At 37.3% G+C, this 18,077-nt stretch overlaps 1 protein-coding gene across 5 annotated transcripts in view; it reads left to right on the top strand.

The window, feature by feature from the left end:
- Positions 1 to 16,878, top strand: part of sbno2a (strawberry notch homolog 2a) — a 50,021-nt gene extending 33,143 nt beyond the window's left edge. For all 5 annotated transcript variants that reach the window (XM_079875669.1, XM_079875668.1, XM_079875670.1 and 2 more), the window contains exons 22-32: positions 2,203 to 2,315; positions 4,601 to 4,672; positions 5,284 to 5,389; positions 7,787 to 7,858; positions 8,530 to 8,673; positions 9,273 to 9,367; positions 10,128 to 10,220; positions 10,819 to 10,950; positions 11,885 to 11,961; positions 12,334 to 12,524; positions 13,134 to 16,878. In XM_079875669.1, the coding sequence (XP_079731795.1) occupies positions 2,203 to 2,315; positions 4,601 to 4,672; positions 5,284 to 5,389; positions 7,787 to 7,858; positions 8,530 to 8,673; positions 9,273 to 9,367; positions 10,128 to 10,220; positions 10,819 to 10,950; positions 11,885 to 11,961; positions 12,334 to 12,524; positions 13,134 to 14,290 (2,252 nt within the window). In that variant the 3' untranslated portion in view covers positions 14,291 to 16,878. The remainder of the gene's footprint in view (positions 1 to 2,202; positions 2,316 to 4,600; positions 4,673 to 5,283; positions 5,390 to 7,786; positions 7,859 to 8,529; positions 8,674 to 9,272; positions 9,368 to 10,127; positions 10,221 to 10,818; positions 10,951 to 11,884; positions 11,962 to 12,333; positions 12,525 to 13,133) is intronic.
- Positions 16,879 to 18,077: the final 1,199 nt, after the last annotated feature.

Here is an 18,077-nt window from a genome sequence, read left to right as displayed (position 1 = left end):
TTGGAGATGATTTTAACGATCTCAAACTGGTTTTTAAATGTTTAAAGGTGCTCTAAGCGATGTCATGCGTTTTTTTAGGTCAAAACTTTTTTTGTCACATCCAGCACATCTCCTCACTATCCGCTCGCTGCCTGTCCCGCGAACACACTGTAAAGAAACGCGGTCTCTGTAGACAGCCCAGGCTCCACAAACGGCAACAAAAACAAACTGGCCCAGCCTGGACCACGAAACATAACAAACTGTGTTCCAGCCAATAACCGACTAGAATGATGTGCGGGTGGGGGTGGGGGGTTAGTGCGCGTGCACATGAAGGGGGGTGTGGGGTGTGGAGGAGAGAGAAGCATGAATAGGGAAGTTAGCTAGAGGAGAGATGTCCTAGACAACGACTAACATTAAAATGGTATATTCTTGAGAATTTTGATATGGCCGACACACGACCAAAGAGACGACGTTCCGATGAACAAATAAGAATAGGGAAAAGGAGAAGGAACGCGAAGTCCCGAATTTACATCGGAAAAGGTGACGAGAACTCTGCCGGCAGAACGGCTTCCAATCCGACATTCAGGTGGCTCTGTTTTTGCTGGACGGGCGGGTGAATCCAGTTTGGTTTTTCTAAATGGTTCATGACTGTTTCAGGAAGCACGGAAGGGAGGGGGAGGGGTCGAGCTAGCCTCCGTTTTGTTTGACAATACTTCGAACGTCAACAAGAAGTGACGTCACCCAACATCGCTTAAGGTCCTTGCACACTGAATCCGAAATTTTCGCATGCGTTTTTTCATATCCGTCATTCTGTGGCTCTAAACTGTCAAAACACCATTCAAACCCTTGTTACGGATGCGAAAAACACAGAAAATCGAACCCGATTCGATTTTTTTTTTGACGGACGAAAGTTTCGGAGGCAGTGTACAAGTGTGATTGACATAACGTGAGGTCGTATTTATTTTTTAACGTGCGAACATTTCGGACGCGAATTTCGGACTCAGTGTGCAAGGGCCTTTACGGTGCGTGTCCACTACAGCGGCAAAACCCCGCTCAGTGCCGCTGGCAACGCTGTAACGTCTCCGCTTTGGTTGCGAGTGTGTTTAATCAAAGTTTTTTTCAACACACAGACAGTATAATCATCAGCGATGCACGCGATTACATTTAGAAATGGACAAGCTTTGTTTCCAAATGCACCAAGCAAAGATCCTTTCAATTTTATAAACTTTTATAAACCCAGCCAATATAATCACAATAAACACATCCAAAATAAAATCTTTAACATATATATAACAACTACAAAGCGTCTAATTTGTAAACAAAATGATTTACGCACTAAATCCAGCATAAACTCCGGCACAATTTGCATTATTCTTAAACTTAAACTAAAAACTGACGCTCTCGGTCGCTCTCAACGCTTTCTCCGGTCCGCTGTCAATCCCAAAATGCAATGCGCGAGCGTGAAGCTCGACTTCCATAGGAATGAATTGAAAACGCTTGCTCCGCTCCCACCGCGCCAGTGGACACGCACCGTGAGAGCAGCTTTAAATAATCATGTTTCACCACTGTTTTCTAAATTAGTCAGTAGGCGTCAAAGTTCTCATAGGGCGAACACACAAGCAAGACCTCTTTTGGCTTTCTCTGCACAGGGGCCAAAACTCGGGAATGCTTTACCTACTCATTTAAAACTAGAGACCGATGGCAATGCTTTTAACGGAGGACTTAAACAATAGCAAAACAAAACAACAGTGCTCGCGTGAATAACCTACTACTGAGATATTTTCTGATTATCATGCTTTTGCTTTATAACTTACGTATGTAAATAATTTTGAATATAGGTTTTTTGCATCTGTAATCATATGGTATATTTTCTTTATCCTTTTTTGTTAGTATTGTTATTATTACTTTAGTTATCAGTATTGTTATTGTATTTTCTTTCTAAAAGCCTCCCATGGACAGGTGTTGAACATTAGCATGTGTGCTAAAACAAATGCTGTGAAAAACATGATACACCGGTGTTTTGCCAGATGAGAAGTTTATATCTCTTTTAGTTCCTTTTATAACTGTTTTAATTTTCCTTGCTTTTATTTTGTGATTATTTTAATTCCTTTCTGTGTAAAGCTTTTTGAATTACCGTAGTGTGTGAAATGTGCCATATAAATAAACTTGCCTTGCCATCGAGAGACATTGTGGGTGGTTGCTAATATTGTGTCTGTGTATCAGGGCGAACACATCGCTCCAATCAGGTGACGGCTCCAGAGTACATCTTCCTCATCTCTGAGCTGGCTGGAGAGAGACGCTTCGCCTCGATCGTTGCCAAGAGATTGGAGAGCCTGGTAAAGTCTGGGTTTTAGATGTTATACACACTTAATGTGCTCTAAGAAATCCATTTTATTTTTTCCCAAATTGAGTGTTTTCAGTTGCACTTTATTTTAAGGTGATGTAGTTCAGGGACGTCAAAATGGTTGAAAAGCTACATTCAAATTTCTTTCTTTAATACTAGCAAAATTCTAATTATATTCGAATTCTATAGGCAATACTTAATGTTAGAGGAAAATAGTACTGTATTGTACTGTAAAAAAAAAGTACTGTATCTAGGCCTGTCGCGATAATTAAATAACCGTCTGATCGCGATTATTTGATCTAACCGCGATTGTTTCAGACAACCGCGATTATTGCGCTCTTTTATAGACCTACGGCACAAGGGGGAGTCATGAACCAAAATAAATAGACAAGCACTAATTACGTTTTCTAGCAAAATATTCAAAGTCATCTGAAGCCATTCCATAGCTTAATGTGAGGGACAGTAGTATATTTACATTGTTAAATTAAAGTTCACAAACTCGTCTGCAGCTGTCAATCATTCCGTTCAGCATTCAAACAACGCGCGTCGTCCGGTTACGACAGGATACACGGTAAAACTTTCTCCAGTGTGACATTGACGTTATAATGCTTGATCTGTAGATAAAGGGCTGTGGATTTGCATAAAATGACTTTATTTTGCTGGAGTTTTTTGCTGTTTCTAAATGACTCGCTCGCTACCGTGTGCCTACACAGCACAAGGACTATGAATTGGCATCAGACGCACAATAACTGGAGTTTAAAACTGTGAAGAAACAAATGATCAATAAACTGTTGCACTGATATACACTAGGATTTGTGCCCTCGACATTTCTTCGCTTTGTGCCGTGAACTTTTAAATGCGCACTTGTGCAGCGCTGCGCACTGTGACTCCATGTTGCATTAAGCACATCATTCTGCACCCGCGATGCGCATACGCGCTTTGTTCCGCTCTGTTTTGAAGCGTATCATATTATCATGGTTTGTGCACATTTGTTTTTATTAACACTTAAATTACTGTGCAGATGTTTTCAAAAATTACTTTTTGCTGCTGATGTATACACTCACTAAGTTTAATAAACAAATTGTCATAGCTATTGAATATATTTATTTAATATTTAAAGGTGTTAACTGTAATCTTACACTGCAAAATGATAACTTACAAAGGATTAAATTCATCACAATTATTTAATGAATGAAGCACAAAGCCCTAAAACAGACAATTAATCAGCATAATCGCCAAAGCCCTAACACAGACAATTAATCGTCAAAGCCCTAAAACTGACAATTAATCGGCATAACCGCAATTATTTTTTAGACAATTAATCGTCAGCCAAATTTCATAATCGTGACAGGCCTAACTGTATCGCAATAAGCAAATGTGACCCTGAACCACAAAACCAGTCACATGGGTCACAATTTTGAAATTGAGATTTATACATCATCTGAAAGCTGAATAAATAAGCTTTCCATTGATGGTTTGTTAGGATAGGACAATATTTGCCTGAGATACAACTATTGAACATCTGGAATCTGAGGGTGCAAAAAAATCGAAACATTGAGAAAATCGCCTTTCAAAGTTGTCCATTTATTTTCGCGATTGTGCAGCATTCACTCACAAAAATACATGTTTTATATATTTATGGTAGGAAATTTACAATATCTCTTCATGGAACATGATCTTTACTTAATATCCTAATGATTTTTGGCACGAAAGAAAAATCGATAATTTTTTTTATTGAAAAATGGATGAATAATTCTTAAAAAAATATGTGAATAAGCTGTATTGCATTTGCAATATCAGTCTTTTTGCAGTTTAATATTCACAGACACTATTCCATATCGCAGTTTAAGTGTACAGCCCTTTTTTTGATTTATTCATCCAATCTTTTCCAAATTCCACGTTATACAGTAAATTCCATTTTCCGTTATTGTAATATTCTAATAAGGTTTGAAAAATCTCAGCCAATCAGAACGTGATGTTTAATATATAGATTTTTGGCACTTGAATTTGGACCAATAAGATTTCACTTTGATTTTGATCACTTTGATCACTTAAGATTTTCACTTTTTAACTACCCAAAATATGGAAAACATGCATCACTTACACAGTCACAGCTTGTTAGGATGTGAAATATATTTAAACTTCATAACTTCATTATGCGATATTTATTAGAAGCCATTCTTCAGTCATGTGAGAAACTGCTCAAAAAGCTGTCAGGTGTTTGAGAGCATGTTTATGGAAATGCAGCCACGTTAAACTGTGTGTTGTGTTCTGTAGGGGGCGCTGACACACGGGGACCGGCGAGCCACTGAATCCAGAGACCTGAGCCAGTACAACTTTGAGAACAAAGTAAGATTACTTTCACTAGTGTCATTTTAGTAATATTTATATACTATTATAGTGTTTATTAATATATTTTGAAATAGTTTTATTTGTTTCTGTAGTTTTGGTATGAATTTTGTCTTTTTTATTAGGTTTGTTTTCAGTATTTCTATATATTTTTATTTAACTTTTATTTCTGTTTTAGTAATTTTACCATTTAAACTTATTTCAATTCATTGTCATAGCAACATTTCTAATTTTCTTTTAAATGTAAGTTTAAGTTTTTCCATCAAATATTTATATTTTCAGCTTAATTTTGATTACCGAAAACATTTTTTTTAAGTTTTAGTTTTGGCTCTCGATAACAATAACAACGCATTGGAGTCCATTTGACTCAGAGGTTAGGTTTTTTTTTTTGTTTTTTTTTGTTTTTTCTCTGAACCCGGAAGACACATATGAACTGCAATATGGTTCACAGTTGGAAAAAATCTTTTATATTGCTAATACCACAGTTCAGACCCACACATACAAAGTGAAAAGCGACCGGTCGGAGTGAAACCAAACTCTAGTTTGAACCAGAATTGACCACCTCATTTAATGAAGCTGTTTATTGATGGCCTGTCTTTTGTCTGTCTTAGTACGGCACCAAAGCGCTGGATAAGATCACTAAAGCCATCCTCGGGCACATCGACAACAAAGTCCCTCCACCAAAGGGCTACCCAGGAGGTGACATGTTCTTCAGAGGTAATGATGTGCTTCACTGATGCATGAGACTACATCTCAATTCACATACCTGTAGTCTTCACACTAAAACTATGTACTTCACATTAGGGCTGAGTAAAAAATATCGATTTCTCGATTTTAATCGATTCTCATTTTTACGAAACGATATTGATTCTTAAATCCCAAGAATCGATTAGTCATCCTGTTTTCAGTTAATGAATGAATGGAACATTGTAGCGCGCATCCCTTCCAATAAATCGCACAAATCTTTGTGCTTTGTTACTATTGATATGAAACGAAGTCTCAGATTTTAAACATGAGCATCTGAAAGTGTGTTAAAAGATAGAGTACAACTTATCAAAATCCGTATCATGTGACATGGAATCGCTCAATCCGTGTTTCAACCATAGAAAGACGCCAGTAAAACAGCTTGTAAACAATGTCATGTAACGTCACATTTACCTCAGAAAAACCATATCCAGTGACCATAAACTCGTCAGTCAGCGAGAAAAATTAACTCTAGAGAGGAGCATTTTGCTAAATATATGCACCATATTACATATTCATTATAATTTTGAATGTTCTTCAATATTTAATGCATGTTTGAATAAATTATGACAGCCACCATTTAAATTTTTATATAATTTCATATAACTTTATATTATAAAAATAAATAAGTGTATTTTAAGTGTTTGTATACAAATCAGTTAATTTGTAACTTCAATATTATAGTAGGCTAATGAAGCCTATAGGCTACAACTGACTCCCATAGTTTACAGCATTAGTTAAGAGATTTGTTTTCCTTGAGAAAATTTGCCATGTATTGATATCCAAAAAAATCAATATTGAATCGAATCGCAATCGAAATCTAATCGAATTGCAAGCTTGTGAATAGAAATCGAATCGAATTGTGAAATTTGTGTCAATACCCATCCCTACTTCACAAACATACCATTAAAAAAAAGTTTTTTTTTTTTTAAAGAAATGAATGCTTTTGTTCAGTAAAGATGCATGAAATTGATCAAAAGTGACATTTACAGGGTTTCTGCTGGTCTTAAAAAGGGTCTTAATTCACCCTCACACAAATTAAGGCCATAAAAAGTTCTTAAATCAGAGCTTTAAATTAATCTTAAATTCATAAAGTCATGGCATTAAATGTTGCATGCATTGCAAAAATTAATACATGACACATTTATGAGATCCCGACTTGTAAAAAGCACTCACGTCTTTCTAGAACTCTTGTACCACCTGACCGCTGCAGATTTATTTAGCCGGGGATAGTGTTGCCATAGAAAGGCATAATTCCGAGTCAGAGAACGTAGATGTGTTGTTATCATCAAATTACGGTAATTACGACATGGCTTTAGCGCAACATATCTTCCTCATTATTTTTTTGTCCTGTTTTCCAATATAAATATCTAAACTTCTTTAATCAAGATATATTACTTGAGATGCAAATGTAAAATGAAGTCTTGTAACAAAATTAAGTGACTTTATGCTTAAAACTAGAACAAATATGTCAATGAGTTATGAAAACTGCCCATTGGCAGATATTTGCTCTTGTTTTAATCATAAACTCAATTCATTTTGATAAATTTCACTGAAAACAAGACTTTATATTTTGTCATTTTGTATCTCCAGTAAAAGTATCTTGATTTAAGAATCTTTAGACATTTGCACTGGAAAACCAGACAAAAACACTTCTGATCAGAAGGTACAGAATAAGATATTTCCATATTATTGTCTTATTCTCAAACTCTGAAGTGTTGCCGATACAACTCATTGTGTTTCTCCCCAGACATTCACATTTAGAGAACATATGGAAGTATTGTGTTCCCCTTCAGTTTTCCATACTTTGAATTAAAAAGGTCTTTAAAACGTCTTAAATTTACCTTCATAAAACCTGCAGAAACCCTGCATTAAAGACATTTATAATGTTACAGAATGTTTCTATTTTTAATAAATGCGGTTCTTTTTAATGTCTGAAAAATCCTGACATTTACCATAAAAATATGAAGCAGCACAACTGTTGTCAACATTGATAATAATCAGAAGTGTTTCTTGAGCAGCAAATCTCAACATATTAGAATGATTTAATGAAAACGTCTTTCAAAAACATTTAAAAATAAATAATCGACCCCAAACTTTTAAACAGTTGTGTACTTTAGTTAAATTGTATATAATATAATTATATTATTAATATAATATTTAGTTTGACATTTCTTCCAAAATACCATAGTTTCTGCAGTTACTGTTACTATAGTAAATCCATGAATTCTGCATACTGTGATTTCAGACACACTAATCCTACTCTTGCTTACTATTTCGGCTTGTGTGTGAATCGGGACACACGTGCAAAAGAACATGTCACTGTAATGTTTGTGTGCACTGATTTTAATATTCATTTGTGTGTATCAGATATGAAGAAAGGCATGATTGACGTGGGAATCTTCTGTAGGGAGCCGCGTCTGGGTCTGAATACAGAGAAAGGTAAATGTAATACAGTGACACCACAATATTGACTATAATGGCTGATTTACTGCTAATCTTTGTTTCAAATGATTAATACAGCAATTGCGTTTGCATACTTAATTATGAAAATGTATATCTCTGCTGAATAATACTTTGTTTTACAGTGTCTTTTTCACACATTACTTGTACTTACTATAGTAATAACAGTTAATTATGCATAATTACATGCAATTAACCCTAATTCTAAGCCTATAGTAAGTACATTTTGTTAATTGATAGGGATGCACCGATACCACTTTTTATATCAATACCGATATTCCTGTTAATTGATATTACTTAGTACTTAAATGTATAATTACACTGTATGTAAGGCACCTTTAAAATATATCTGGCTATTTTGATATTATTGATGTTGGCTGATTTACTCAGATGTTAGATTCAAAATATCCTGAGAACAATGTTTATGGGTAATGTACATTTGTTCGGAATATGATGTACCATCCGGATGTAATGTTATATTGTGGTGATGCACAACTGATGTAAATCCTGTCTGTGGAGTTTCATCACATTTATATATATATATATAGAAATGATTTTTGCTTGCATTTAAGTAAATTAAATGCATTGATTATTTGCAAGTTATATGCAACCAAGTGGCTAATTGACTTTCTTTTCTTCCTGTTTCCCAGATTGCACCCTCACTAAGTTTCTGAACCGTATTTTGGGTTTGGAGGTCCATCAGCAGAACTTTCTGTTCCAGTACTTCACCGATAACTTCGACTACCTGATCAACAAGGACAAAAAAGAGGGAAAATATGACATGGGAATATTGGGTGAGGAATCATCTGAATGTGCACCTCAGACTGTTTTAGTTTTATTTATTTAATTTTAAAATGATTCACAGTATTAATGCTGTCATTAAGCACAGATGTTTATCTGGTATGTTTTCATAGCAGTAGAGCACTGCAAAAAAATTATTTTTGTCTTGTTTCCAGTCCAAATATCAAAAAAATTCTTAAATCAAGATGGATTTACTAAAGTAGTAAAATGCCATAAGATATTATATCTTGTTTTCTGGGGAATTAATCAAAATTAAGTGAATTTTTGCTTAAAACAAGCAAGATTATCTGTCCATGGGTTAAGAAAAATAATATTAATTCAAACAGAACCAAGATTATTTTTCTTACCCCATGGACAGATAATTTTGCTTGTTTTAAGCAAAAACTCACTTAATTTTGATTAATTCCCCTGGAAAAAAAGACATCATATCTTATCCAATTTTACTCATCTAGTAAATGCATCTTGATTTAAGATTTTTTTGATATTTGGACTGGAAACCAGACAAAAATACTAAATAAGAAAAGCATTTTTTGCAGCGAGGAGCTGTATGTGTGTATGAGGAGATTGATGTTCTTATGTCCGGTGTGTTCAGATCTTGCTCCTGGTAATGATGAGATTCACGAGGAAACGCAGGAGAAGTTTTTAACTCCAGGAAACCCTCAGGAGGGCCAGGTCATCCTCTATAAGGTACATGAGAGGAAAATCTGTATTCCTGACCTCGACCTGACTGTGATCCAACAGCGGTCAGGCTTGAGACAGAACACAAACACCTCTAAAGGTGATGATACACAGGGCAACTTCTTGAGCAATGTTGCTGGGTAATGAGACACAGGGCCCACGACCGATCTAAATGATCCAGATAGAAATTTATTGGCCATTTTCAATGGGAAAGTGCCCAAGCAACAATTGCCCAGCAACATTGCTCAAAAAGTTGCCGTGTGTATCATCACCTTTAAGAAATTAATACTTTTATTCAGCGAGGACACATTAAAGTGATCAGAAGTGACTGTAAAGACATTAATAATGTAACAAAAGATTATATTTCAAGTAAATGCTTTCTATTCATCAAAGAATCTTGAAAAAAAGTTTCCTCAAAAATATGAAGCAGCACCACTGTTTTCAACACTGATAATCATCATAATTGTTTCTTGAGCATCAAATCCTCATATTAGAATGATTTCCGAAGGATCATGTGACACTGGAGCCTGGAGTAATGATGCTTTAATAACTGGAATAAATAAGTTTACAGTATATTCACATAGAAAACAGCTGTTTTACATTGGAATATCTCACTGTTTTACTGTATTTTTGATCAAATAAATGCAGCCTTGTTGAGTAGAAGAGACTCTTTCAACAAACAAAATGTCAAAAGTCTTACTTTACCCCAGACTTTTCACCAGTTGTCAGTGTGATGAATGTCCTGACGTTGTTCTTTGGCTGTGTTCAGATCAGTGTGGATCGTGGGATGCCCTGGGAAGAGGCCTGCAGTAAAGCGGAGAAACTCTCTGGAGAATATGAAGGGTTTTACCTCTCAAACAAGGTACAAAACACATACATTGATGTCTGACAGTAACTCATGCTTGATATGTTTATGCATTTGTTTTCTGTTGAATTGATTAATCAATTAAATGTGAGTACTCTATTTTAAAAAATCCGCATGAACCACATTATAAAACTCTTTTAAAAGGATGCATAGTCAATCCATTTAATAATCATAACAGCATAATGCTATTGTGAATTCACAAAGGCTGCGATTAAATTAAACCAATATATGAGCTGTGGGTTTAATAGCATATATATGTGCTTTAATTACATGCGTGCAGGTTACGTGCGTCTCATGTATAATACATTGTGTTTCAGCAGGTTTGTTCAATAAAACCATATGATCACTTGCTCTTTATACTTTAGTTGAACCACTTATTATTGCCTCATATGTATTTTAAGTCATTTTGTTCACCTTAGGTCTATTTTTAGCACAAATAATGTATCCGACTACTCGATTAATCGTTAAAATAATCGACCGATTACTTGATTGCTAAAATAATTGTTTGTGACAGCCCTACAAATGTTAAAATGTTTCCAATTATCAGCCATCTTTGAGTATTTTCCTAAAGGAAAGTGTGTTTCTGTGTGTTCAGCTGCGTGGGAACCAGCCGTGTGTCCTGCTTGCCGAACAGGGTCGTGGTCGAAACCTCATCCTGTATAAACCCAACATCGGTAAACAGGCTCATCCCGAGAACCTGGACAACCTCCTCCTGAGATACTACAAGGTATGACCCTACATCTCACACACATCAGGGTAATGTTAAATCTCTCAGAGCTCTTGCTGCACAGTGACATCTGGTGGTAGAGAGCGGGTTTGTCAGGGACACAAATGTATGTTTGATAGTTTGATCTAAACCTGAGCTCAATAACAGATTGTAGTTTAAAGAGGACCTGTTATGCTTTTCCCCATGTTCATCTTTCTTTAGTGTGTAATGTTGCTGAGTTCTTCTCTATATCAGTGTCAGTGTTTCTGAACTCCTGAAACGCCTCCATTGTAGTCTTGAGTTTCTTCCGGGAACGAACACATCACAATATTCCTCATTATAATAATTCATATGCAGAATAAAGGGGTGGGGCCTGGTTGAGTTAGTCAGTAGTGTGTTAAACTGGCGGATATGGTAAGGGGCGGGACATTTCCCAAACACACTTGAAGCGCTCGACCAATCACAACACACTGCTCCAGCCGACCAATCAGAGCACAGTGTGCTTTTCAGAAGGAGGGGCTTCATAGAGACAGGAAGTAAACAGAGCGTTACTGACAGACTGGGAAGAGAGGAGCCGCAACAATGAGAATATGAGGAAAATAATCAACATTCAAGCAGGAAAAACTATTCTAGCAGAGTCCAAAAACAAGACTCAAGGGCATAATAATGCCTCTTTAACAAATACTCTGAATAAAATTCAACTTTCAAAAGTTGCTTTAAGTGTTTTGATTTATAATTTTTCTAATCAAAAGCCACTTAATTTCCTCTTAGACGCTGAATACAGATGTTTGATTGACTGAACTAAATCCATAACTAGCCCTAAAATACAATCTTATAAATACATAAATAATGGATATAATGGATAAAAAATGGCATTTTAAAAATAGTTTTTGCCACTTTTCATGGCACTTTTGCTACAAGTGGGGAAAAAAGTGTTTTTCTTCCCGCTCTAAAGGTGACGCCTGATGAAGCAAAGGATTTCTGGGAAACTCAATTTGAATTCTCCTTCAGCAGCTGCACCCATGCCAATTGGTGAGTGACATTATGTGTGTGTGTGAGCAATCAGTAGAGACTTTAACCGTATTAATACATTAAGATTTTCTCAGTGCCAGAATTTTTTTTTTTATTTGCTAGGTTTTTTATTGCAATTTGAGCTAATTATTTTAACAGTAATGCAACTTAAGTTTGTGTGTGTCTAAAGGTGCGGTCACATTAACTGTTGCTCTGCGTAATTTCACAGACGATACAAAATGTAAATGCATAGGCAAATTTCTTCACCATTGGAAGTCCATCAGACGCAATTCTTCATCGCACCAATGACTGGATTTTGCTCATGAAATTTCACTTTGTATTGTAAACGTGACCGAACTTTAAGAGTGTTGTACATCTGTGTGTTTCTCATAGGAAGGGTAAGTGTAAGCAGATCGAGGAGGGGCATGAGTGTTTTCTGGGGATGCGTCTCAGGCAGTATCACATGCTGTGCGGAGCTTTGCTGAGGGTTTGGAAACGAGTGTCTGATATAGTCTCGGACGTCACCAACTCCAGCATCCTGCAGATCGTACGACTCAAAACCAAACAGAACAGCAAACAAGTCGGTGAGTTGACCTTTTGTTATCGGTTACTACTCAATAATGATTCCTAGCATACCAATAATTGCAATGCACATCTCAGATTTATACTAAAACCTATTGGCCCAGTTTCACAGACAGGGTTTAGATTAAGCCAGGATTAGGCCTTAGTTCAATTAAGGCATTTAAGTTGCTTTTATAAACGTGCCTTAGAAAAAAACATTACTGATGTGCATCCTGAGACAAAACGATGGCATTGACATATTTTAAGACAGTTAAAACAGCTCAAACATGAACATCATGGGAAATATCTATTAACTCACGTTTTAAGAAAATATCAGTAACACATTACAATATAAGGTTCATTAGTTAACATTAGTTAATGTATCCACTAACATGAACTGACCTTGAGCAATACATTTGTTACAGTATTTATTAATCTTTGTTAACGTTAGTTCATGTTAGTTCACAGTGCATTAACTAATGTTAACAAGATTTTAATAAAGTATTAGTGAATTCTGAAATGAACAAAGATTAATAAATGCTTAATAAATAAATTATTTCATGCTAACTAATGCTAGCTAACGAACCTTATTGTAAAGTGTTACCAAAATAACGATCTTGTGTGTGTCTCAGGTATAAAAATCCCAGAAAACTGTGTATCCCGTGTGCGCGCTGAGCTCTCTCGGATGGACGAGGAGGTGAAGAAAGCGCGGCGAGAGAGAGAGCGGTTCGCAAACGACCAGCGTATTCGCCAAGAGATGCTAGCCAAGATGATCAACGCCCGCAAGCTCGTCACCAACCCTCCCCACTCCCTCCCGAACCACCTTCACTACCCACAATCTCTTCTGCCACCTGTGGTGCAGCCAAAAACTGAAGCCATCAGCGAGGTCCTGGATCTGACCATCAGCCCCTGCCCTTCGCCGGACATCAAACCACCCGCGCCAGAGCTAAACGGCGTGTCCCTAAACGGAGCGATGCTAGTCGGAAGAGCGCGTCCACTCACGGTTGCTCCAGAGACGTACAACCTAGAAGAACTGATTTCCCAGGAGCAGCAGAGACACAGACAAGTGCCGTTGAACTCGAACATGCGCTTGTCGTCGTCGCATGCAGCTTTGAACATCCCGCCGCAACACGTTCACACACTAAAGCAGAATCATTCATCTTTCGGGGTGCTAACGCAGCAAAGCGGCTCCCACGCGCAACCGTCCGCGCAATACAGCGCGCTTTTATCGCAGCTGCAGCGAAGCCACGATAAATCCCTCGTGCTGCGGCTTCTCAATCAAATGCAACAGCAAACCGTCGCCTCAGCGCAATCCTCGCACCAGAACAGTCAACGCATGGCGCATTCATCAAACTCGCACGTGCAGCTGTCGAAACCACACGCGCAGTTACACGTGCCGTCGCACGTCAGTCAATCTGCTCACGAGAGAGCGTCCGGTGCAAACAGTGACTTTAATTTCGACGAATTAGACTTTGGTTACCCTTCGCCCGATTCGCAACTCAAGTACCCGTTCACCTCACAAGCCCTGCCCTCCTCGACTCCGCCTCCTCATTATTCCTCCTCCCTTTTTGCATCGGCTCCTCCAAACTCCTCCCTCTCTGACTCAAGCTCCTCCTCCTCGCACTTCACTCCTTCTTCCTCCTCTTCCTCCGAACAGACACACCAATTACCCAATGGACACAGCAGCATGGACCCCTTGGAGACACTAGATCACATGATCCACGGATCATCCTCGGATCACCGACAGTCCGTCATCCAGTTTAAATCAGTGGACTGGGACGCCACCTAGCGGCTCGAGCACGCAACTGGTCAAAAGTTTTGTGTTTCTTTTCCCAAGTCATTCTCAGTCCATAAGCTAAGAGTTGCATTCGGCTCATTGACGTTCAATGAAGATGATTTAAAACACATGGGCACTTGAAATCAGTTTGGTTTTTATTTGCCTTATTTGAAGCAATAGGGCTTTTCCACCCTCCATTTCATCACATCAAACATCGAGGTAAAAGAGATATTTATTTATTACGACATTGGTGTATACTGTTTCCTATCTTAGGGAGTTTATCTTTTTCGAATGAATGCCTTCTGTTAAATCAGTGCCTTTTATCTCCTTCAGATGCAGTCTTGTGTGCGTACATACATATATATATATATATATTTCTAGACAGAGTAGTGCTATATTATTTATTTCCTCCGGTGTTTATCCTCTACCCAGAGATCTGTGCTTACGGCGCACGGACCCGAACGCATGACTATGAACCTGCTGTTTGACCCCTCAACCTTGTGAATTCCTCCATTTCCTCCTTCATTTCAGTAATCTGAACACAGGGACAGATTCGTTCACAATATCGAGGTCATAGTGACGGCGAGCAGAATACTCCGCTTTACACCGCTTGTGTAAATTTCTCAGGTATATTATAGACTCGTCACTGTCCAAAAACAAATGATTATTTTATAAAAATGTAATAGATTGCGGATGGGTCGTCGTGAGCTTTTTGGGAATTGGAAACCAAATTATTTATTTGCAGATCTTAAGCCCGGGAACACACCAAGCCGAGTCGGCTGCGTCTCGGTTGCAAAGCTGCGCTTGAACACACCAAAAGGAGTAAAGGCGACTGTGTCAACTAGCACATGCGTGTAAGTAAGTATCTATATCAGCAGGCATCAAGAGTCGAATTTTTGTCATTCAAAAAGGGAAACCGAAACTAGGACGGCAGACCGTAAACAAAAGCACCATTTTGAATATCAGTCACGCTCATGTTATTATGAAAATATTCGTGCATTCGAATGCTCAGGTAAGATGACGTAAAATTATAGCAGACTTCTGTCTGTGCCGTCGTCTTTGCTCGCTTTCATCACTTTTACTCGTTCGCAAAGCTGAACAGCCAATCAAGAGTTCTCTCTCTCATTCAACATGTCGAACCGGCCCACAAACCCCTAAGGCTTTTGACCAGACGCTCAGAAGCAGCCCGACGTCGGCTTCGGTGTGTCTTCATGAGGTGAAAGAACCACTGGACCTCACGCTGAGACGTCTTTATACCGAGTGAGAGTGAGACCTAGCAATAAAAACCAAACAAATGATTATAAAAATCACAAAAACTGCCCCACGAACAACTCGCGATTCTCTTTATATCTGTTCAGAAGTGATATTTTTGAATTGTTTTCGAAGAATATTATATTTGTTAAGAGAAAACAATGGATTTGTTTGTTGGTTTGTTTGTTTGTTTGTTTGTATGAGGTCAATGTTTTTTTTCCTTTTGGTGGTGTATTCTCGTGTAGTTGGAATGAAAGCAAATGTATTGGTGTCTTTGATATTGCTGTTCGTATTATTATTATTGTTATTAATACTATTATTATTGTTGCTATTTATATCCAAGGGACATTATTAGTAGAGGTAGACTTTATTATAATCACTTGTAGAAGTTCGAACACTTTTTCCAATGCCTTTGTCAGGGTTTTGTTTGATTTTCCTCCCAAAATACAGAATCAAAGCCTGCAACCTGCCACCAAATCCACTGCACTGCGCGTCACTCGTTCCTCCACTCGAGCTTCAGAAAGTCCGCTCTTCTTCTTTGGGTCGGGCGTCTAGATTCCCATCGCACCAAAGTTTTCTGTGCAGTTTTTGCAGGCGCCGTACGGTCGTGCTTAATCTCAGGAAAAGTCGAGGGAAAGGATTCGGCGTTACAGACGCATGACACTGACTACTGTATTCTACAGGCCTGGCCACCGTGTTCTAGACTTGAAGTGTATGAGAGAAAATGCGAGTTTAGGAATATTGCTCGAGTATTACTACAAGTTCTCTGCTTTTGTTGTTTTTCTTTGTGATGATTTTATGAGAAATGATGCAAGCAAGCCGTTACTGGATTGGCGAAATCATGTGAACAAAAAAACACAATCCCGTTCCCTTGAGGCTGTGATTGGCTCTAGTTACTCAATTTAAGCGTTTTTGTGTGTGTAAAAAAAAAAAAAAAACCTTGCAGATGTGTTTTGCCCACTGTGTTTCTACTCCTTTTTTGTCCTGACAACATGCCAGAATTTTACTCATCTGCTGCCCGGCGTTTTTGAAAAGAAATCACAAATGAACACTTTAATAATAAAAGCAAAACATTTAAGACTGCTACTGATTGTATGTATTGTTGTTGCTGTTGTTGATGATAATATTATTGTTATATTATTAATGTTTCCAGTTAGAATTCTGTTCAGCACTTTTACTTTGGGCTTCTTTGTTTTATCCCAATATTTATGAGTTTAGATGGAACTGTACATAGTGTAAACAAATGTGCCTTTTGACTCATTCTGAACGTTTTCTACATTTAACAGAAGGAATATATTGTACTGCAATATAATTTTTAACAAACAATAAAATTTTAAGAGTTTGTTCAAATTGCTCATCTGTATCAGTCTGACAGTATTGTTGTCTAAAATACCATGTTATCAGAATATGAACATGCTGAGTTATATCTGCGAGAAACGCTGTTGATATTTAAAATAAGCACCAAAACAAACACGCCCCTTTCTTGATAGCTCCGCCCCCAAAATGAGTGTATACGCCCCTTACTGCTCATTGGCTACAAGTGTGTTTTGGTGCTCAGTTCGATCCACTTTCAACAGTTTCTCAGAAATCACTCACTGCACCTTTAAGGCTGCTCTGCTCACAATTCAGTGTAAATGCAACATAAAAGTAGTCTTAAATATTCCTGCTCTGCCCCTAGTATCAAAGTATATAGTTGTATTTGTCCCCTCTGAGCAGCATTAAATAGTTTGTGTAAAGATGCATAAATGCCACTTCAGAAGTTGCTTCTGTACAGTGTACATTTGACATTTGAGTATGGTAATATCATATATGAAATCATTCAGCTTCTTTACTAGGTAGACTTACATATCGCATGCACAAAATGTTCTTTTTAGATTATTTAATGAAAAGTCTTAATTTGACTGAATGTGTTAGAGGTGCCTTTTTAATGTAAGTTCCTGAAAGCCTCAAATAGACTGAGCCTAAAAAATAACCAGCAAAAATGTATATTCCCCCTGAAATTCTTTGACCTTTTCCCACCATTTCCGCCATTTTGTTTCAAGTAAATATCAATCTACTTAGGCAAATCTTATGACATATCTCTGAAATATGATGAAAAGTCAAATATGAGATGAAAAGTCAAAATTATGACATACTACGTCATAATTATATTAAAAACTCGAAATTATGACTTGTAACGTCAATTTCTCTACTCAAGTCAATAGAGAATGTGAAGCTACTTCACGCCGCGAATCTTATGTCATAATTTTGACTTCTTAATGTCATAATTATTAATTTTAAGTCATAACTTCGATTTTTCATTTCATAATTAGCACTTAATATTTATGATTGATGAATATTTATGATATTTTATGTTGTCTTAATTATGATTTATAAAAGTATGAGTTTTTCTTAAATGGTGGAACTGGGCTTTCATATTGACCTTAGTCGCTCAATAGTAAACAAAAAACATATATTCATATCTGATTATTTTGTCTTGTCATGTTGTTGCCTGGTGATATTTGATTAGGCTCTCCGGCAGGTGCCAGCAGCGTCTTCGAGACGGACG

Source organism: Squalius cephalus, assembly GCF_949319135.1.
Source record: "Squalius cephalus genome assembly, chromosome: 7".
Taxonomy (NCBI): domain Eukaryota; kingdom Metazoa; phylum Chordata; class Actinopteri; order Cypriniformes; family Leuciscidae; genus Squalius; species Squalius cephalus.
Note: the sequence above shows the minus strand (reverse complement) of the source record. Positions and strands in the feature narration are given on the sequence as shown.